We start from the raw sequence: 23,428 nt of genomic DNA on the forward strand, positions 1-23,428 counted from the left end.
TTGAATGATGTTGCTTTCTGTACCCACGAGGGAACAATTTTGTGTGCTGCTTCTGCTGCATACCCAAGAAAAGACATTTAACTCATTAGCTGCTACGGATGCCTGCAGTGCAGGGGAGCCATTAAATGCAGTCTTTATAAGCCACCGGTTGGATGCTGGCCCCATTTACCCATAGATCCACAGAGCTTAACTGTGTCACAAGCAATCAGCCTCCCCGCTGTGTCAGGCTAGGGACTAGAGACTTAGCACCGCGTCCTCCGATTGACACTGACAAAGAGTGAGCATCAAGCTAGGGATGGATGCTCAGGCATTTCCTGGACCCGTCTGTATCACGTTGCCGTAGTTACATACTAAAATGCTCTCCTATTTGATTTCATTGAGAAAGCACAGTATATAGTGGTCATTTTATCTAAACAATAGACGATGTAAAGTTTTAGAGATGCTGGTTAATAAAGTTAAGAACTAGTCAGCCAGTCTACTTTCCATTCAATGATTTGAATGGGAAAAGTCTATTAGGTTGTCCATTTTTCCTAGCAAAGGTCTTACTTCTAATTCAGTTGTTTTCAGAATTCTAGAAATCTGCCCAAGAAATGAGCCAAAACAAACTTTAACTAACTACACAACCAACTCCACACGTTTCAATTTGAAAATGACAAAGCTTCTTGTGTGACTTGTGGTTTCTCAGGCATTGCCATCATAACTAAGGAAAAAGTCACAAAAGCAGCTTACTTTTTGACTTTGACAGCTAACAAGGCAAAAAACATTACAATCCTATTCCTACTAAAGAAAGAGGTTGGTGCCATAAAAGAAGAGGCAGCTGGATTTGGCTGCAGGTAAGAGAGCAGACAAACAGGTAGACATCACTGAAGGACCAGAGGCTGGAAAACAAAATAAAAGAAACACTGAAAGTCATTGAAATAAAGACTACCTACTGTGCTTCTGTGGAAGGCTGCCTAAATCCATTGTCTTGTGTAGAGGGGAAGGCTGCTGAACAGCTTGGTGTTAGGATGCAAATGCTCCCATCATTGTGTTTTCGCTTTGCGCTGCCTCTCGCTCTGCTTTTCTCAGCAAGTGGAGCATCTCGTGTGCAAGTGTGTCTGTTTCTATGGGAAGCTAGTTTGAAATTTATCCCACTGAATCAGTCAGCCACTAAGGATTCGTCACTACTTTGCCCTGTCTTCTGTCAGCTAGCACTTCAGTGCCATAGAGCACAGGGAGGAGGACTGGTTAACATTTGCTTTTTTAGATGAGAAGGTTGAAAGCCTCTATACCTTAATTAATAATATGGACAGAGTATTAAAAAAAATAATAATAATTGATTTTGGCATGATGACCTCTCAAGCTTCTCATCTCAACCTGACCCTTCATTTAGGCTGAAATGGCAAACATCACTAGAGGTTGTGTTTGCAGATAACATAGAGATGCCTTGTAAGTTAATGAAGATGGTACTTACGGCTGCCTTGTCCAGGAGTCAATGGTTGGGAGCACTTTAAAGACATGATCTATCCTCATAGCAAGTCTATGTTGTACTATGTGCTATAGAAGCTTAAGGTGAGAAGAGAAGGAGCAAACTGAGCTTTAAATACAATTGAGCGGTGTATCATATTAACAACTAATTATCTGTGTATGAAAGGCTCTGTAATCACCATGGAGACCGATGAATCTTTTTCTCACTTTTTTTTTTTTTTTTTTATAAAATATTTGATTGTAAGCTCTATAACCACAGCCCGGAATGCAGCTGGGGTAGGGTGCCTGCAAAGCTTTAAAGCAAAGTAATTTTTCAAATATGGGATCATTTTGTGCTGGCCATCGGAATTTCCAATTTATTTTGAGTTTGTGTTGCATGGTATTAACAGCTGCTTGCGTGCGTAGACAGATGTACGGAATTTAAGGGCTGTATATAGCACTGGATTTAATGCTGTAATCTTCTTTTCTAAGAAAATCTTTTTTTTTCCCCTGGCAGTGTGAAAAGATAAGAGATGTATAGATGGAACTTGATTGTGTACATGGAATGTGATTTCTTCTGTACAGGCTTATGTACTTGATGTGCAGAGGGATGATTTTTGGTACCTACTAGTGCTGTGAAAAGGTATCACAAAAGTGCAATACCTGAGTGAGAAGCCTCAGAAGGAAGTGGACCTTCTCTGACTCCCTATACAAATTTTGAGACAGTGACTAGGGAAACCATTCAGGTTTTCTGGCCATCACTGCCCCAGAATGAAAATGTGGGGAGCAAAAGATTTTGGTTTCCGAGATATCTGTAGGATCTCAGTGCAATACCAAAATGAGAAGCCTCAGAAGGAAGTGGACCTTCTCTGACTCCCTATACAAATTTTGAGACAGTAAATAGGGAAACCATCCAGGTTTTCTGGCCATCACTGCCCAAGAATATAAATGTGGGGAACAAAAGATTTTGGTTTCTGAGATATCTGTAGGATCTTAGTGCAATACCTAAATGAGAAGCCTCAGAAGGAAGTGGACGTTCTCTGACTCCCTATACAAATTTTGAGACAGTGACTAGGGCAGGGGTCCTCAAACTATGGCCCTCCAGCTGTTGCAGAACTACACATCCCATGAGGCATTGTAAAACTCTGACATTCAAAGACATAACTAGGCATGATGGGAATTGTAGTTCCTGAACAACTGGAGGGCCATAGTTTGAAGACACCTGGACTAGGGAAACCATTCAGGTTTTCTGGCCATCACTGCCCAAGAATGAAAATGTGGGGAGCAAAAGATTTTGGTTTCCGAGATATCTGTAGGATCTCAGTGCAATACCTGAATGAGAAGCCTCAGAAGGAAGTGGACCTTCTCTGACTCCCTATACAAATTTTGAGACAGTGACTAGGGAAACTATTCAGGTTTTCTGGCAATATCTGCCCAAGAATGAAAATGTGGGGAACAAAAGATTTTTGTTTCCGAGATATCTGTAGGATCTCAATGCAGGGACTGTGAATATTAAAGGTCGAATATTTTGGTGTAAGTATGCAGTTTTATGGAGTGTTAGGGGTTAAAGTGTATATCTGGACAAATATTACCCTTTACATGTAACTAGGGCTCTACTATGGGTGCATTTTTTTTTTGCTTATAGACTTCCTCCCTTTCCTTCCCTTAGATTTTTACCTGATCACCCTGCCAGTTCTTTTCAACCCACCCTATTTCCTGCAGAGGATTGACAACACTCTAAGGATGCTGCTGAAATTACAGCAGCATTGTAAGCCCTCCGCACTGCAGCTCCCCTCGGTCCGGACTACAGAACAGCATGGCGTTGAAAGATGTTGTAACCCTGAAGGAAGTGCTGACAATACCTAGTACAGCCCAGCCTTTTCAGCTTCTCTACTCTGCTGCAAAAGTTGCTGGAAGATTTACACTCACTGGCCACTTTATTAGGTACACCTGTTGAATTGCTTGGTAACACAAATTGCTAATCAGCCAATCACATGGCAGCAGCTCAATGCATTTAGGCATCTAGATGTGGCGAAGACAACTTGATGAATTTCAAACCGAGCATCAGAATGGGGAAGAAAGGGGATTTAAGTGACTTTGAACATGGCAAGGTTGTTGGTGCCAGATGGGCTGTCCTGAGTATTTCAAAAACTGCTGATCTACTGGGATTTTCATGCTTAACCATCTCTAGGGTTTACAGAGAATGGTCTGAAAAAGAGAAAATACCCAGTGAACGGCAGTTGTGTGGATGAAAATGCCTTGTTGATGTCAGAGGTCCTACTTTGAGGTCAGAGAATGGGCAGACTGGTTCAAGATAATAGAAAGGCAACAGTAACTCAAACAGCTACTCATTACAACCATGGTATGCAGAATACCATCACTGAATGCACAACACATTGAACATTGAAGCAGATGGGCTCCTGTTCTTAGCTAACTCCTGTCAGCTGAGAACAGGAAACTGAGGCTGCAATTCACACAAGCTCACCAAAATTGGACAATAGAAGATTTGAAAAACGTTGCCTGGTCTGATGAGTCTCGATTCTAGCTGCAACATTCAGATGGTAGGGTCAGAATTTGGCATAAACATCATGAAAGCATGGATCCATCCTGCCTTGTATCAACGGGTCAGACTTGTGGTAGTGGAGTAATAGTATGGATATTTTCTTGGCACACTTTGGGCCCCTTAGTACCAAATGAGCATCATTTGAATGCCTACCAGAGTATTGTGGCTGACCATGTTCATCCCTTTATGACTGCAATGTACCCATCTTTTGATGGCTACTTCCAGTAGGAAAATGTACTATGTCACAAAGCTCAAATCATCTCAAACTGGTTTCTTGAACATGACAATGGGTTCACTGTACTCCAATTGCCTCCACAGTTACCAGATCTCAATCCAATAGAGCACCTTTGGGATGTGTTGTAACAGGAGATTTGCATCATGGATGTGCAGCCGACAAATCTGCAGCAACTGCATGTCATGTCAACATGGACCAAAATCTCTGAGGAATGTTTCCAACACCTTGTTGAATTTATGCCACAAAGAATTAAGACAGTTCTGAAGGCAAAAGGGGGACCAACTAGCAAGGTGTACCCAATAAAGTTGCCGGTGAGTGTGTTTTCACCTGGGAAGAGGGTGCTTAATTGTCTGATATCTTAATCGTCTAGCTTTCCCCACCTTCCAGCCCTATAGGAAAGGGGGAATAATGGAAGGCTGTGCAATATGCTAAAAAAAAGGCATTAGCTGCCTTTCTTTTTATAAAAAGCTTAGATAGACTTGTAGCACTATTCATGCACTTTATAGCAAGGTCCTCTTTAAGTTAAGGTTAGAGCAAATAACAGGGTCACTTTACGGGGTAAATCCAAGTCTTAGATAGGGGTTAAATCATTTCAGTGTTGATGGGAGGTTGGGTGTTTAAGGAAACCAGTGTTGAAAAAGCATGTAAGCTGCCATTGTTGGTGTCTCCTTTTGAAATGCTAGTTGACTAGCTATCCTGCTGGCTCAAATATTCAGAACAGGAGATCTGACCTTCTGTCTTCTTTACTTGCTGCATGCTTGTTGTATTCAGTGGCTCAAAGTAATGAAGCCGGTGGAGGCCAAACAACTAGCATTTTTGGAAGAAGGTCAGGTTTACTTTAAAGTGGATCATGGGATCTAGGAGATCAGCCCTGGTATCTGCTGGCACAAGCTATCAGTAGAGTGAGGATTTGGTCCAGCTGTTTCCTGGGCTGGCTGGATGAAGTGAATGTACAGAATAGTTAGTATGCTATTAGGGCTTTGTTTAGGGATTGGGTTGAGGAATAATTTCATTATTGAGAAACTTAGTATACATTTTAAGATTAGCTGTGGTGGACTGGGCAAAAATGAGGTGAGGATTTAAATGCCAAGAGTTAAAGTGGTAGTAAAGTCTGTATTTAAATGTGTACCTACAGGTAAGCTTACAATCAAGCTTACCTGTAGGTACAATGAATAGGAGATATTCACATCAGCCATAGCCGATGACGCCACCTGTGCATGTGCAGTGAAGCTCTGGATTCAGTGGTATTAAGGGCATACAGTATGCCGTGCAATGCAGAGTGCTGTGTCACGGCCACGGCTCCCGTGTACATCGCGGCCCTGGTCATTCAAACGGCTGGAGCCTGTGAATCCAGAAGGAAGACCAAGTGAAGATGGAAATGCCGGGGGAGCCATGACAATGCTGCACTGGAGGGCTCTGTTTGCAGGTAAGTCTGTTATAATGTGCTAGTATGTGGTGCTCCTGTTCTCTGACAGTGGCGTGCGAGAGCTTGTGATGCCGCCAGTGTTTGATCTCTCTGCAGCGGGTTCAAGCTTGTGCACACAGCAGTCCTCTATTCCATCCAGCCAGCTGCCTGTCCGCCCTGAACACCACACCAGCCCTGTATGCTGAATGTAAGATTCTATGAGGTAAGTGATTTTGGAATAAAATTACTGTTGGTTTTTACTCATACTTACCTGGCGCCCTTCTGCTGTTTTGTTTAATCAACTGGAACTCCCTCTCCTGTCACTATTTTGCCCTTGGTGTCAGGAAAACTTGTCAGAAGTGATTCATGCTGATAGCACAGGAACAAAGCAGCAAATAGAAATGACACTTAGTGCTCCTCATTGAGACAAGTACACTTTATAGAGAGATATGCTCCTTAACCAGCCTAACTTCTAAAACTGGTATACAGCACTTAACCTTTCAATTCAACTACTAAATGATTGTATTTTTTATTTTTGGAATCAAATTGAAAGGAAAGGAGTGGTGAAAAAAAATAGCTTTTGTGGGTTTAACTTATCATTTTTCATATAAATTCTTTATGGTCCTCTTAATTGGAGCTATGGCAGGGTGTGTCCTTTACTCAGATGCTTCGAGACATAAAAGTTGTCCCTCTTTCCAATCTCAGAAAGTTGGGGGGGGGGGGGGGTATGAGTACCTATCAGTGTTATAGAGCACAACTGACTAAAGCTTATTGCATGCGTTATGTTGGTCACGTGATCACTTAACGCACGCGATAACGAAAATGTCAATTCACTGTCACTCGTATGCGGTATTTAACACAAACGCCAAAAACATTCCCCAAGTAAGGCATTAATGTCAATTCACCAAAGGAAATAAATAAATAAATGCATGCAGTAATTAGGTACTGCTCCGAGCTTGTGATAACTATGCGGTAACCATGGCAATGTTAGACCCCCCTGTCAGGGAACTAGTCTGAGAATAGTCGCTCACAGACCTGGCACATTAGCCAATTCTCAATATGGCCGTGCCCGCACGAAGACGCGCACAAGTATTGTGAACGCACATTTGCCATGGCGAAGACGTGTGCGCACTGGCGCACGCAATGGACGTCAGATCCCGGCACCATCTGGCCTTTAATAGGATAACTATGGCTCATGGACATTGCTGACTGGTCTTCATCTTCTTGCTTCCTGTTCCTGTGTTTGCTGCTGCTTCTGATCACCTGTGGTCAATCCGGTTTCCTCTTGACTCGCTCCAAGCTCTGACCTAGGATTGTTCATGGATCTTCTCGTCTTCTGCCCTGTGTATGACCCTGGCTTGCCTAACTACGACTCTGCTATCTGATCTGCTGACTACTGGCTTACTGACCTCTGCTTCTGTCCCCGACAACGCCTTCTGCTGTGCCTTGTCTGCTGTGATCCGCCTTGGTGCCCATCTGCTTTACCCAGCCTGCAGTACTTACCTTCAGTACTTACCTGTTGATCCTGCCTTCTGCACTCTCCATTACAAACTACTTCCAGCCATGTGCAGTCTACACCATCCCCAGTGCTCCCGGGTCCAAGTGCTCACCTCCTCTGGTGTCCACCTGCAGAGAGATTTCCCTACCACCAACTTCGTGCTTCCTGTTACCACCTTCAGGGACACCGAGCACTCAGATGCAAGGAGAGCCCTCTCAGTATTTCGGCTTCAGGACCAGGTACGTGACAACCCCCCCCCCCCCCCCCCCACCAGTGATTGGTTGAAACATAGGTGGGAAAGTGCAAGCTGGAGGTGCATGGAGTGTAACAGGAATGAGGAGTGTTATCTAGAGGCTGTCAGAGATATCTTATTGAAATGGTGTCCTTTGCATCCATTCACCTGGCATTTAAGGTAATACAGAAGAGGAGGATGAGGATATGTCAAGTGGTCCTTTAGAAGGAAAGAACCTTTAAGGAGGGCACACTTCTGGAGTAATTCTCTGAAGCTGAGACCCTGCAGAAGTTCAGGTTATCCAAGCAACTCATAATGGAGCTCCATATCCAACTGATCTGGTACCTTGAACCCTCTACATAGAGAAGTAATGTCATACCAGCCATGACCAAGATGCTGTCAGCCTTGCATGTTTTTGGAAAGGTGTCATACCAGATGGTCGCAGGTGAGATTGTGGGAATTTCCCAGTCCTCTTTTTCCCATCTCCTCACCCAAGTTCTACTTGGATTCTGATCAATAGCACCAAAATACATTTTTTCCCTGATTCTTGCAAGGATGTGACGTTCATGCAAGATGCGCGTGATAACTTACTGCATGATGTCATGCGGTATTTTCGACTAGATTCAAGTTCATAACGAGAGTTTCTTTGTGAATTGTTGTCGTTGAATACTGGAATGCGGTAACATATCACTTAGTGAATTGCAGAGGTGGGGGACTCGAGTCACATGACTTGACTTAAGTCAGACTTAAGTCACCAGTTTGAGGACTTGAGACTTGCTTGACTAAAATTAATAAAAGACTTGACTTTGACTTGGCATTCATGACTTGAGACTTGACTTTGACTTGAGACATAAGACTCGAAATGATTTTACTTTTTTAGGTTATTAAATATTTTCATTTTCTCAAGATGTGTTAAAGCAAAATGAATGTGCCTGTTATGTTTCTGACACCACAGTCACTTAAAACAGCTCAGTGTTTTCTGATTTTTAGGACAATGGCTGTTTAACAATGGAAATACTTAACATGTTTTTAAAGACTGTGGTGTTGAAACATGATTGGACGAAGGATTTTGAGCTGTTTGGGCATTCAAAGTGTTTCTTTAATATGCCAAGAAAAAAAGCACTAAGCAGTTTTGTTAATGTTGAAAATAAAACAAAACCTTTCCTGACCACTGACTTTTACCTGATTTAAAGGTGAAAATTGGGGTAGATCAGTATTTTGACTTGATTTGTGACTTGACCAAAATAAATGACTTGACTTGACTTGCTTGACTTCTAGCAGGGACTCGACTTGACTTGCTTGCTTTTTGCCACAGTAACTTGGGACTTGCTTGAGACTTGAAGGTTAAGACTTGAGACTTGCTTGTGACTTGCACATGTGTGACTTACTCCCATGTCTGGTGAATTGTGCCCATAAACAGAAGTGTGTGACTGTTTACCATGCAGTAAAGGTTTACACAGAAGGTGTTAAAGTAAGTAAGTCCGGGGACCGATTTTATGGGTTTACCCAGTACTCAGCTTTTTTAGTTTACAAGAATCAGCAGGCATCAGAGAAGCACAAGGCGTGAAGCATGAACCTGACATTCATTACAATTAAGGTGGAAAATGAAGTTGGAAAGTGACTGCTTTTTTTCTTGTGCTGAGGGTGGGATTTCAACATAGCTAACATATGCTGAGACTTAGGGCATCCCCCCAAGCGAACATGTTAGTCACTGTCAGGATTTTGCCATGTATAAATAAAGGCTCTAGGCTTCCATCCTCCTTGCCAGGGTAGTTCAGCTAGGTCTTCACTTGCTGCCTTTGCACACACACTTTTTACATTTTGTTGGTGAAATAGTGTTCTGTGTACCTACAGTTCACTTAATCTGTTTCTAAAGACTTGAAAGGGAACTGCTAGCAAAATAAGGTGACTGTTACTTTACTCTTCTAGACACTTCTTCTGGGTATAAAGACAAAGAGTGGACGGATTGTCTCATTTCATGCTCTCCTCCCTGAGTCTCTTAGGTGTCTATGATGTACTGTATGATCTTCTTTGTGTGATACTTAGGCTAAGCAGTTAAATGGAATAGGTATTGGAAGCTCAAGACAGTTGACCTAGGGGGCTATAAGGTAGGGGGCTATAAGGTAGGGTGACCAGACATCCCCGGTTTCCGAGGAGAGTCCCTGGACTGAGGATACTGTCCCTGGACAAAGCCGGTCCCCAGTTTTGTCCCTTGATTCAGAGCCAGAATAACATAGACAGGGCAACCCATTCTGGCTGAGAAACAGCCTGGTGGATCGGATGCTGACGCCCCCTGCTGCACTATCTCACAGCTGCTTTTCAGTGGAGGAGATGCAGAGCCAAAAATTTACTGTGTAGAGGGCTGAGAATGGGAGGTGAGCAGATCGGGGGGGGGGGGGGGGTCTGTTTGTACACAGGTGAGGGCAGTGGGGGAGCAGGGGTCGGAGCTGGAAAGTTTAGCTGTTTCAGGGGAAGTGCTAAGTGGTGGCTGCAGAGATAATCTGTGAGAGAAGGGTGCAGAGATGAGCTATGGATGTGCAGGCAGAAGTGTCCTCTGTGCATAGCAAACCTCTGAACCCTGCCCTGCACTCTATGCCTAAGACCCTCTTAAGTAATATGTAGTTATGTGCCTAGCGCTCTGTATATTATGTAGTCCTGTACCCAGCACTCTGTGTATTATGAAGTCCTGTACCAAGTGCTCTGTGTAATATGTAGTCCTGTGCCCAGCGCTCTGTGTATTATGTAGTCCTGTGCCTAGCACTCTGTGTATTATGTACTCTTGTGTCCAGCGCTCTGTGTATTATGTACTCCTGTGCCCAGCGCTCTGTGTATTATGCAGTCCTGTACCATTGCTCTGTGTAATATGCAGTCCTGTGCCCAGCGCTCTGTGTATTATGCAGTCTTGTGCCCAGCATTCTGTGTATTATGTACTCCTGTGCCCAGGGCTCTGTGTATTATGCAGTCCTGTGCCCAGCAATCTGTGTATTATATAGCCCTGTACCCAGCGCTTTGTGTATTATCAGTTCTGTGCCAAGTGCTCTGTGTATTATGTAGTCCTGTGCCCTATGCTCTGTGTATTAAGTAGTCCTGTGCTCAGCACTGTGTATTATTCAGTCCTGTACCCAGCGCTCTGTTTATTATGCAGTCCCTTGCCCAGCAATCTGTGTATTATGTAGTCCTGTGCCCAGCACTCTGTGTAATATGTAGTTCTGAACCCAGGAATCTGTGTAATATGTAGTCCTGAACCTAGTACTCTGTATGTTGTGCAGTCCTGTGCCCAGCACTCTGTGAAGCTCAATAAAAACGTTCAAAAGAGCACAAAAAAGCACACCTTTTAGGGCTCATGCACCTCAAAAAAAAAAGCTGCTTTAACCTTTTTTTCTCTGCCTAAAAGCTTGTACTTTTCCATGCTTTTTTCGTGCTCTTTCCATCGTCCATACACTTTAGGACGATTACAGGCATATTTGAAGATCAAGGTTTAAAGGCAAGAAAAAATAACCCTCTGGTTTACATTTCTGATTGGAGCTTTCTGGCAGAAAAAACGCAAAACTCTTCTAAACTCGCCTAAACTATGCACAAAAAACACTCTATTTAAATGTTTTTTTGCCAAGGGAATTGGCGTTTTTTCAAGCCCAGTGTGCATGAGGTCTAATAAAAGCAGAATTACCAAATTCCAACACTGCTTTACCTAACTGGCATCACTTCTTTTCTTGCTGGACCAATTCAGAATATTGATAATTAGTGAACAGGCCACAATGGAGTGACATCTCCTTGGTCCAGCTAGAGACGCAGTAATACTATTATACACTGCTCAAAAAATTATAGGAACACTTTTATTCAGAGTATAACATCAAGTCAATTAAACTCCTGGGATATTGATCTGGTCAGTTAAGTAGCAGAGGGGGTTGGTAATCATTTTCATCTGCTTTGGTTTTAAATAAATTAACAACAGGTGCACTAGATGGGCAACAATGAGACAACCCCTAAAACTGGAATAGTTTTACAGGTGAAGGCCACTGAAATGTTTTTTTCCTACTTATTTTTTCTGACTGTTTTTCCCTAGTTTTGCATTTGGCTAGGGTTAGTGTCACTACTGATAGCATGAGGCGATACCTAGACCCTATAGAGGTTGCACGGGCAGTCCAACTCCTCCAGGATGGCACATCAATACGTGCCATTGCCAGAAGGTTTGTTGTGTCTCCCAGCACAGTCTCAAAAGGATGGAGGAGATTCCAGGAGATCGGCAGTTACTCTAGGAGAGCTGGATGGGGCTGTAGAAGGTCCTTAACCCATCAGCAGGACTGGTATCTGCTCCTTTGTGCACAGAGGAACAGGATGAGCACTGCCAGAGCCCTACAAAATAACGTTCGTCAGGCCACTGGTGTGAATGTCTCTGACCAAACAATCACAAACAGACTTCAAAAGGGTGGTCTGAGGGCCCGACATCCTCTAGTGGGCCTTGTGCTCACTGCCCAGCGCTGTGGAGCCTGATTGGTATTTGCCATTGAACACCAGAATTGGCAGGTCCGCCACTGGCACCCTGTCCTTTTCACAGATGAGAGCAGGTTCACCCTGAGCACATGTGACAGACGGGAAAGGGTCTAGAGAAGTCATGGAGAACATTATGCTGCCTGTAACATCGTTCAGCATGACTGGTTTGGTGGTGGGTCAGTGATGTTCAAGGGAGGCATATCCATGGAGGGACGTACAGACCTCTACAGGCTAGATAATGGTACCCTGACTGCCATTAGGAATCGGGATTAAAATTCTTGGACCCATTGTCAAACCCTATGCTGGTGCAGTGGGTCCTGGGTTCCTCGTGGTGCACGACAATGCCCAGCCTTATCTGGTGAGAGTATGCGGCCAGTTCCTGGAGAATGAAGGAATTTATATTATTGAATGGCCCCCACGTTCGCCTGACCTAAATCAAATAGAACACCTCTGGAACATTATGTTTCGGTCCATCCGACGCCGCCAGGTTGCACCTCAATCTCTTTAGAAGCTCAGTGATGCCCTGGTCCAGACCTGGGAGGAAATACCCCAGGACACCATCCATCGTCTCATTAGAAGCATGCCCCGACGTTGTCAGGCATGCATACAAACACATGGGGGCCATACAAACTACTGAGTACCATTTTGAGTTGCTGCAATGAAATTTCAGCAAAATAAACTAGCCTGCTGCATCATTTTTTCACTTTGATTTTTGGGGTGTCTTTGAGTTCAGCCCTCTGTAAGTTGATCATTTTAATTTCCATCAAACGATGTGGCATCCTTTCATTCCTAACACATTACCCAGTCCATATCACTATAGATATCCAGCATGATATTTTTCCTCATTGAGATCTGATGTGTTTTCAAAGTGTTCCTTTTTTGAGCAGTGTAGATGCTGAATGGTAAAATGCTTCTGTCACTGGTGATTTGTTACCAGCAAGGTAATAGCTACAATGATATGGCCCAAAATCTATTTCAACTTATATATTGACATGTTACATCTATACTACCAAGACCTAGTGGTATCTAATGCATCTGTTACCAGGGGCAGGGGAGAAAGGGCAGAAAGTGGGACTAATCTTTACACTAAGCTTAGCAAGACAAATTAAAAACTAAATTAGGTTCTTACCCTTACCTAAACTGCTAGCAAATGTATGTTTATTGCTACTACTAGAAACTTTGGGCTTTTATTGCTCTGTTTTTCACCATTGGAGAGTTTTTCTCTAACTTCCTGTCCTAGTGACAACTCTTGCTGGGATAAGGTGATTTCCCAGTGGAGGCATAGACAGAAGAAAAAACACAAAACCCCATCCTGTCAACATAAAAAAAAAAGTTCGATTTTGAGACCTTATGGTAGAAGAAAGGCATTTTTATAAAGTAGTAGATCAATTATTCACTGCAGGTAAATCATCCTGTGTTTAAATTACAATGCTTGATTCACCCCCCCCAGTGAATGTTTTGTCACATTCACTGCTTTATAAATATGCCTCAAAGTGTGATATTGAAAGCTCACCAGTGGAGTTTTTCAGTAGTATATACTGTAGAACTGGTGATTGATCCATTTCTTTGATGTCCACTCATAAATGGAATGAATAATTAGTTCAAAGTGCAGTCAGACTTCAAAGGCAATATAAATATGTACAGCAAAGAATAGATTCTCTGCTGTCCACAGCAACCATTCATATGTCCGCTTTTTTTATTTTCACGTTTGGTAGCCCAAAACAACCAATAGAATGGAACATGATACATTGCTGGGAATAATACAAATATTTTCCCTTTTTTCCCAAGTTTTATTAATAGTTCATTAAAGTGTTACTAAACCCACAACAGTAAAACCGGTCTGCATATGCAGTAAAGCATGCTTGTTATACTCACTGTGGAACCTAAGGGGTTAATCCTCTGCATTGTGTAAAAAGGCTGTTTGATCCTGTCTAATCTGATCCTCCCCTTCTTCCACTGTCCCCAATCCATCTCCTGATAGTACAGAGCCTTTGGAGTCATGCTGTACATGCTCAGTTTGGTGTTTTTTACTAGAGAGTTTTGTTTTTCTTAGGAGAGTGCATGTGATCAGTACAGGGCCAATCAGCACTGTCCAGACAGAGGGTCAGGGGTCCTGCAGCCTCATAGGACAGTCAGAGGAACAGTCAGAGGAGAATGAAAACTCCTCCTATAAACTTTAACCAGACACTGATAGAGGTCACAAGACTGCTATATACTGCTGATGAGAAAAGGTAATTAGCAGTTAATATTTTACTAAAATAATTGCATTTCCATGTGTGGGAGACTAGATAGTGAAAGCAGGGGTCTAGTAACACTTTCAAATTGTTCATGTTCCTGTTGGGCTATTTTAGAAGATCATGAAGAAATTTTACAAAGGTCATAGAATGAATAATGGTGTCTTTTAGAATGTGTAGATATTAGGGACCGACTGATTATCGGCAAAGCCGATATATCGAGGGCCTATATGCACTTTCCCCGATATATCAGAATCGGCCACCAAGGGGACCGATATTGCCGATATTTCGGGAATGTGCTGTACCGGAGTGATGCCTGCAGCTAGAGGCATCACCCCGGTACCGACGTCCATAGCCGACGGTCGCCTGTCTTTTAATGACAACCAATGCGGCTGAGAAGCCACTCGCCTGTCATTACAAGAAACGGGAGGGGACGTCCCCCCCCTCTCGCCCGGGTCTCCCGTCCCACCGTAACGATTTTTTTTGCGCGATGTTACCGCGATTCGGCAGGCAGAAATCGCGGCAACATCGCACAGCGTTTGGGGTGCTATTGCATATCACGGGCAACGCACATGCGTCCCGCGATTTGCAATGATTTCCGGATCGCGGGCGGAATCGCGGTGATTATGCCCGCAACCAAACGCTGACATGTGAATGCAGCTTAAGGAATCCTAAAGTGATTGTAAAGTCTCGTTTTTTTTTTTTTTTTAAATAACAAACATGTTATACTTAGTCCCGGTTCACACTAGGGCGACCTTTGAGGCGACCTGGTCCGACCTAGAAAAAGGGTCCGGAGCTTCTTTAAGGCAACCAGGAGGCGAAGTAGCTGTGCGAAGTAGCGTTGCGGTAGTGTGAATGGGGGCTTACCTGCTCTGTGCAGTTTGTTCTGCACAGAGCAGCCCAGATCCTCCTTATCCCGGATCCCTTGCTGGAGTTCCTGGTCCCTCCCTCCTGTTGAGTGCCTCCACAGCAAGCAGGTTGCTATGGGGGCACCTGAGCCGAGTCACAGCTTCCTGTGTCAATTCAGACACAGAACCCCCTCTCTTTTCTGATTGGCTGACTGACTTTGATTGACAGCAGTGGGAACCAATCATGCCACACTGCTGTCTCCAATGATGAGGAGAGTCCAGGGCAGCTGAGAAACTCCTGCAACACCGCTTGATAAAGATGGGCTCAGGTAAGTATTAGGGGAGCTGCTGCACACAGAAGGTTTTTTTTTTTATCTTAATGCAAAGAATGCATTAAGATAAAAAAAAAACCTTCTGCCTTCAATCCCTTTAATGCAGGGAGGGTATCATCCCCCCACTCCCTGAGATGGCATCACCACGGCACCCTGCATTCACAATCTAATGATGCAGAGAGCAGCATTGATGGTGCTCTCTGCATTATTGAGGCCCACCCACCACTGGATGAAGATCAAAAAGGATGAAGACACTGTGGGTTTTATTTACTAAAGGCAAATAGACTGTGCACTTTGCAAAGTGCAGTTGCTCCAAAGCTTAGTAAATGAGGAAAAACTTCACCTTGCAAAAAATACCCAATCATGTACAAGAAAAATAAAAATACAGCATTTTGGTTGGTGGAAATCAGCAGAGCTTCTGCTCCTTTACTGAGCTCTGAGGCAACTGCAGAGGACATTGTGAAAAGGTAAGTAAAGAAAAATTGCATAAAATATTGGGGGCGGTTTGAGGTTGAGTTGGGGGTGTGGAGGGGCAATGTCAGGAGTTCGATTTCAAAGTAAAAAAAAATATATATATATATATATATATATATATATATATATATATATATATACTTTCAGTGCTTTAAGTGGGCCGGTACGCACCGGTACTCAGTACTCCACTTCTGCAGAAAGCTGTTGAGAGTACCGCCACCTCTCCCTGCGCCCAGAATGTAATTTTAGCGTACCGGTACGCAGGGCCGATCCACTCATGAAAAGGGGGGGCTCCGCTCTGCAGACACAACAGTAAATCCATCAATGCCGGCCGCACCGCTGACCAGAGCCTCTGCTGTGCTTCCTTCCCAATCCCTCTGTATAACAAGCAGTGACGTCATACGCCCGGCCTGCCGCCCCAGCATTAACAGCGGAGGAGGAACTTATTCCTCCACGCTCCTAAACAGTGCTCCATCCCCCACCCCCTCCAGCAGTGCCCTGCGCGGTGTGGTGTCCTGACTCCTGCGTCTGCCGACTCCAGAGAAAGTAAAGCCTGGTTGGTGCTCCTTGTCATCTCACAGTGCCCTAGCAGCCTGCCGCCTGCCACCACAGCACCTGCCTGGCCTGCCAGCGCCACCACAGTCAGTGCCCTGCCGTGCCATCCTTCCTGCCACCAGCACAACACATCAGGTGAGTTACCAGGCCCAAAATATCCTGGCTTCGTGCCGGTTCTCACTAGTGCGGCTGCGGAGATCGGCACTAAGTCCCGGTTCACACTTGTGCGATGCGGGAAGGCTGCGAATTCGCAGCCTGTTCCCGCATCGCAAACGCACATCTGGCAGTTCACACTGCCATATGCGATACGCAGGAGGTGTCAATTAAATGTTAACGACACCCCCAGTTTGATCGCATATCGCAGTGCGATCTGACAGTTCGCACAGGATGGGATCGCACAAGTGCAAACCACTGTGCGATCCGATCCTGATGCGGCTGGAAAAAAGGGTCATGTGCGAGTTTGCTGCGGATACAGTGCGAATTCAGCCATACAAAATGTATGGCTGAACTCGCATCCGCACATCCGATCGCATGATAATGAAGGAGCAGTGCACTCCGAATTACATGCGATCTCCGCACTCGCAATAATGTGAACCGGCCCTAAATATTTGTCAATGCTTTGTCAAGGTCAGAATTTAGTGATAATGATAACCTCAGTCATGTCAGAATCCAGTTATGGATCTATATCATAATATGGTGATGATGAGTGACCCCATGTAAGAATATAGTGTAGGCCCTATATGACAGCATGATGGCCTTATATCAGAATAGAGTGAGGACTGAATGGTGAACCTGATATTAGAATAGTCTCATCATGAGACTATTCTGACATCAGAGCTTTCAGTGTATTCTAACATGGGATGGGAGAGGGACCATCACCTTATTCCGACATGGACCATATCACCATATGACATGAGACTCTCATGTCATATGGTGATATGGTCCATGTCGGAATAAGGTGATGGCCCCATGTTAGAATACACTGAAAGCTCTGATGTCAGAATAGTCTAATCTAATGTCATATGGTATTATGGTTCATGTCTGAATTAGGTGATGGCCCCTATTTATTTATTATTGTTTATAAGGTTGTCTGTCTGTTGACTGCTGTATATAAAACCCCTTCAATATAGTTGTTGTTAGTAACACAACTTGTTACCTCAGGGGATGAGGGGAGTCATCAAAAAAAAATGTATAGGCTATAAAATAGAGTACCGGCACCTCTTTTGGGCCACTTAAAGCACTGTATACTTTTTATATATATATATATATATATATAAAATTTTGGGAGATTCAAATTTGGGAGATTCACCCCTCTATTTGTCCTGGCAACCACTGTCACCAGGACCAGGAAAATGTTAAAAAAAATCCCAAATCTGTGGTTGAGCATTAAAATGTTTTCCTGATTCTGTCAAGTCTTCTACATTACTTACTCACTCCAGCCTTTAAAAGAGTAGCAGTACTTTCTCTTTTGACAAACCAAGCTGAATTCCAACCTCCTTATTAGTCTTACATAGTTGCAGATTTCTCCTGTGATTTCCATACTTGCCAACCGTCCTGTTTTTGCCAGGACAGTCCCGGCAAATAGGAGCCTGTCCCGGGTAATTTACATTGTCCCGGCAATCGCCCATTAATCAGGCTGCCCGTAAATGCCGTTACGGGCAGCCGGTGCCCGTAAAAACATAATGGTTGCGGGCCGACAGCGTAACTGTGCATGCGCCGTTCTGATGCCTGCCGGGCTCAGGAAAGCTCGTACAAGCTTGGCAGAAGTAGTGCAGCTGAATGGAAGGATTATTCCAACTCTGCTACTTTGGCCTTAAGTTTGAAATTCCCTTTTCAATTTACTGTAATTCTCTCTTAATTGAGTAGACCCTATAATCATAGGATTATAAGTAGGTGGATATTAATTATGTGGAGTGGGCGGGGCTTCAGGGAAGTGGGTGTGGTAAGTAATTGATAGCTGTGCTGCAAAGTGTCCCTGGAAATTTTTTTCAAATGTTGGCAACTATGTATTTCACAGCACACTGTGAGCTTCTCTGCATTACAAACTGCAGAAAGTCAGATAGTCCTCCTTCATTTCCTGGATGGAAGACCTCCCCATCATCCAGTCCTCCTTTTCTCCCCAGCCTGACTGTCCCTGGCCCACCCCTTTCATACATTGGATTTCAGTTATTTCAATTATTGAGGTTCAGCGTCCCTTGTGGGCGTTACTTAAAGTGGTTTGCATGCAAATGCAGTCTACCTAGGAAGGACCACCCCTTCAGACTGACAACCACCAATCAAGACATTTTGTCATTTGCATAGCTCCTCCCAAGATGCAGCCTAATACTTGCATCAGGACTGAGCTATCTTGAGACGGGTACTAAGGTTGATGTTTTCAGGAAGCTATGCACAGCACCCTTCCAGCCCCTCTCACCAGCCATGAACTGTCTGTATTGCTTAGAGAAGCACAAAGATCCAGTGATGAGGTTGCTGAGTCTTGTAATGAAAACTTCATGGTTTTAGTTAAAACATTTCATTAACATGTTGATGAGGGAGAGAGGGAGGATGAAATATAAGCAGAACAAACTTCCGCCTCATTGCTTTCTATGGGGCCTATTGCAACCCTATAAAAGTACCAAACACTGCAGAACAAACTTTAACCTCATTGCTCTCTATGGGGCCTATTGCAGCCCTATAAAAGTACCAAACACTGCAGAACAAACTTTAACCTCATTGCTTTTTATGGGGCCTATTGCAGCCCTATAAAAGTACCAAACACAGCAGAACAAACTTTAGCCTTATTGCTTTCTATGGGGCCTATTGCAACCCTATAAAAGTACCAAACACTGCAGAACAAACTTTAACCTCATTGCTTTCTATGGGGCCTAGTGCAGCCCTTTAAAAGTAGCAAACACTGCAGAACAAACTTTAACCTCATTGCTTTCTATGGGGCCTATTGCAACCCTATAAAAGTGACAAACACAGCAGAACAAACTTTAACCGCATTGCTTTCTATGGGGCCTATTGCAATCCTATAAAAGTAACAAACACTGCAGAACAAACTTTAACCTCATTGCTTTCTATGGGGTCTATTGCAGCCCTATAAAAGTACCAAACACTGCAGAACAAACTTTAACCTCATTGCTTTCTATGGGGTCTATTGCAACCCTATAAAAGTAACAAACACTGCAGAACTAACTTTAGCCTCATTGCTTTCTATGGGGCCTATTGCAATCCTATAAAAGTAACAAACACTGCAGAACAAACTTTAGTCTCATTGCTTTCTATGGGGCCTATTGCAGCCCTATAAAAGTACCAAACACTGTAGAACAAACTTTAACCTCATTGCTTTCTATGGGGCCTATTGCAATCCTATAAAAGTACCAAACACACACTGCAGAACAAACTTTAACCTCATTGCTTTCCATGGGGCCTATTGCAGCCCTATAAAAGTACCAAACACTGCAGAACAAACTTCAACCTCATTGCTTTCTATGTGGCTCATTGCAACCCTATAAAAGTACCAAACACTGGAAAGTAAGTAAGCAAAATACACAACAAAATAAAATGGCACAGTTCTATAACAGCAATAGGTCAAATTGCTGCAATGGTTTTCCAGTGTAGACACAAATTTCTTATATATTCTGAGACTTTCAAGAGAATCTAAATATTGAATGTTTTATTGATGGCACTGTATAATCCTACCTTAACTACACACTGCCTCCGTTGTCATGAATATGTCTCTTTCCCATTCTCTGTTAGGGAGACAGACAGGTTGTTGCACACAGCTCGGGCACTTTGTAGCTGGTCTGGAAAAAAAAAGGAGCTAAAGCTTTCTGACAAGAGTAACGCCGGCTAGAGAGGCACAAATTACCTTCGGTGATGCTAGGATGAGGTGACACCTTTAATAGGCTGATGACGGGGTCTTGTGCTTGGAAAGCCTGCAACAATTCCATTACAGTTAGCTGTAAAAGGCAGCATCATAAAAATAATGTTGTCACCGTGACCCAGAAACGTACTCTAGTCTTTTGTATATTTTACTGCTAACATGGTACAGTCTATCATCTTTTCAAATGTGATTTCTCTACTTACTATTTTGCTATGAGTACTTTGCTATCCTGGAATTTGTAGATAACTAAAATAATGTTTTATGTAATAAACCATTTAGAAAAAAAAAGTATTTTTCTTTATCGATTTTTATATGCTGTATTCATGTTAGGTTTATTTGTTTATTGTATGTTTATATGCTAGGTTATTTTTTTTTTGCCTTGCCAACGTCGAAAGCCAGCCCTTAAATTGGCCCATGAGGCTGAGGCTGGTTGGAAGGGCTTTCAATAATGCAGAACTATGGCTGAACAATACAACTTATACATCATCATGAGCCTGTCTTACCAGCTCCCGGTCATTGGTAGTTGACAGTGAGATTTCAGTTCTGGGGGCACTGATGGAGCATACCCCAGAAGAAGACAGTGGCACATACATATGGCTCGGTGATAAGGCCCACAGGACCTGTTGCCTACTTTATGAATAACGCTGTAGTAAAGAGGGTTCATGTATTCTCAATATTTGTACTCATTACTAAAAATCTTACATATGTACTGTTTTTTGTTTAATCTAAATTTCACAAGTTTTTCTACAACAGAAAAGTAAGGTTTTGAGGGGAAAGGGCGTGTATACAACACAATATACAGGGATTACAACCTCAAGGTAGATAACTAGATATCAGATGTAGTCAGGTCCAATGTGCAGTTACCTTGGGGAGTTGGAAAAAGCTGCCTTAGTATACAGTATAAGATGGTAGAAGAGTATAGTGTTGAATTAGTGTATAAGGGTGGAGGGTCATATCTGAGGTTGCCGTGAGCTGTTGAATTCCCAAGCAAGGAAAGTACGATATGGGAAGGGTATAAACAGATAGGTATGATGGTAAGTAGAAGGGTAGGGAAAGAGGGCAGTGGGGGGAAGAAAGAAGTGGATGCGAGAAGGTAGTAATTATATTGGGGAAAAGATGAGAGCAGAGTTGAGCATGTTGTGGGGAAGGAATGTAAGGAAAGAATGAAATGTCCTTCAGACTATCAACTATCTCAGAAACAGACTGGGAAAGTCCCTTCGGTTTGGAGTAAGTAGCACAGACCCCAGTCCAAGCAACCCACAACTGGAGAACAATTTCTTAGGTATCTGCTTTGGGTGCCAAGAGGAGCTGCATACTTTTGATGTGATCTAGTTGGCTATCCTACTCTAGGAGGGTAGGTGTCTGTTGAGAGCACCTGTATTGCGGAATCTGTGTTTTTCTTTTTTACAAGATGTCTACATTTTGTATAGAGAGAAGTACATTGTTGTTTCAATTCATGTTAGAAAGGACCACAGAAACAACACTGTTGCACTTGAAACATCATTGATTTGTAAATTCTAAGATTTGGAGGCCGCACAATACAGAGTTGTACAATGTACATTTACAGTATATATACAGTATATAGATAGATAGATTGTATACATAGTATAACTCCAATTAAGTAAGGTACAAACTGATAAAGATATAGTCAATGCAATATATTGCATATAACAAATAGAGAGTTTAGAGCCTATATAAGTTAAATAGGATCATGTGAAGATAAACATTAACCAATTCTTTGTCCCCACAAGTCTAGTACAGTTGTTATGGGATACATACAGGATGCAACACTTTCCCGGAAATTAGAAATTACTCAGTATGTTTAATGCTATCATTCTTTGCATGGAGCATTGTGAATCCAGGTCTTTTATTACATCTCTATGCTCTGTGGGGTAGTAGTTCTCTATCTTCTGATGATATTGAGTTTGGCTGCTAGTAGCAGATGAGGAAATATGATTTTATGTTTTTTATGGAATCAATCAATATCAATGTGTAGTAATGCTACTTCAACCCTGGGGGTCATTGGGGTCCTGTTCTTTCTACAATGAGAAAGAAGTCTCGGTTCCAATACGATCTAAGAGATTCACAATGCTATAGTTGATGAATAATAGATCTGAGCTCTCCGCAAACATACGGAAGTGCGAGGAAGGGATCATATATAGTCTATATGGAGTAAAATATAATCAAAGTATACCTTTTTGAAGAATTTCCCAATGATTGGCACAATGCAGATGAAATGTGCTTTTCAGGGCTTTGAGCCATTGGAGGTCAGAAAAATCTCTCTATTTCACTTTCCCATTTGATCATTGTATGAATCTTAGAGAACTGAGACCTTTGATTCAAATAGTTGTAAAGTAGGGAAGTACTTTAGTGAGAGTTTTTAGGGTTGATTAGATATTTATAAATACTATAGGCGAATTACTAAGGATTCAGAAACTCTTAAAAGATTCTGTAGAGGGTATGCAGTATTCCTGAATATGAGTTATCAATGATTCAAGCTTTCCATTTGGTATATATCCATGAGATTTTTAATTCCCTTGTTATTCTAAGATTGTATATTGAGGTCTGGATTAAAGTTTTCAAGGCATTTTAAGGGAAGTAGTAGTTTAAAGGGTTGTAAGGAATCAGATCCATTTTTTTTTTCATACGTTTAATGTATCTTAAATTGTTGGATAGCTGTTTAGGGGATAAAGTTGTTCCCACTCTAGTAGCCATCAGTAAAGCATGGTAGGTTTCACACTTCCATGTCAACCCAGAGTTTGTCTCTGTTGGAAGACCACCAGTACTTTAATTGATGAAGAATAGAGGCTTGTTAATACTGAAAGAGGTCAGGAAGCCCCATTCACCCCCAATCAGTTTGTTTGCTTGTTCAAGATGTTAAATTTACATTAGGTTTTATTAAAAGTGTAATGCATTTTGGAAGCAATTGACAGAAAGTTTTGGGAATGGGGAGCAATAGAAAGCAGAGCATGCATAATAATATGGGGAGTATGAGCAATTTAATAATCACTATTCTACCAGTGATAGGTAATTTAAAGGCCAATAGACTTTTGAGTTCACTGGGTAAACGTGTCAATGGCAGTTTATAGCTTTGGACACCTAAGTACTTTAAACCAGTGGGTTTCCATGATTACGGATAATGGGATTTTAGGAGCCTTTTCAATTTTTGTGGTGTGTTGGGCGCTTGTGCCGATGGATAGGACCCGCACTGAGCTGTAGATGGAATGGAGGGATGTGGATCCTAATG

The 23,428-nt window shown here is 42.8% G+C and overlaps 1 protein-coding gene across 5 annotated transcripts in view; it reads right to left on the reverse strand.

Annotated features, from left to right (window-relative positions):
• Nucleotides 1-23,428, reverse strand: part of PLCH2 (phospholipase C eta 2) — a 1,017,756-nt gene that overhangs the window by 708,223 nt on the left and 286,105 nt on the right. The window contains exon 1 of one of the 5 annotated variants that reach the window (XM_082273764.1): nt 933-1,107. The exons of 3 other annotated variants lie outside the window; for them this stretch is intronic. In XM_082273764.1, the coding sequence (XP_082129890.1) occupies nt 933-963 (31 nt within the window). In that variant the 5' untranslated portion in view covers nt 964-1,107. Of the gene's footprint in view, nt 1-928; nt 1,108-23,428 lie in introns of those variants that run through there. One more of the 5 variants, XM_082273765.1, reaches the window with a different exon arrangement.

The sequence above is a fragment of the Pelophylax lessonae genome (genome assembly GCF_965119305.1).
Source record: "Pelophylax lessonae genome assembly, chromosome: 12".
NCBI classification, from domain to species: domain Eukaryota; kingdom Metazoa; phylum Chordata; class Amphibia; order Anura; family Ranidae; genus Pelophylax; species Pelophylax lessonae.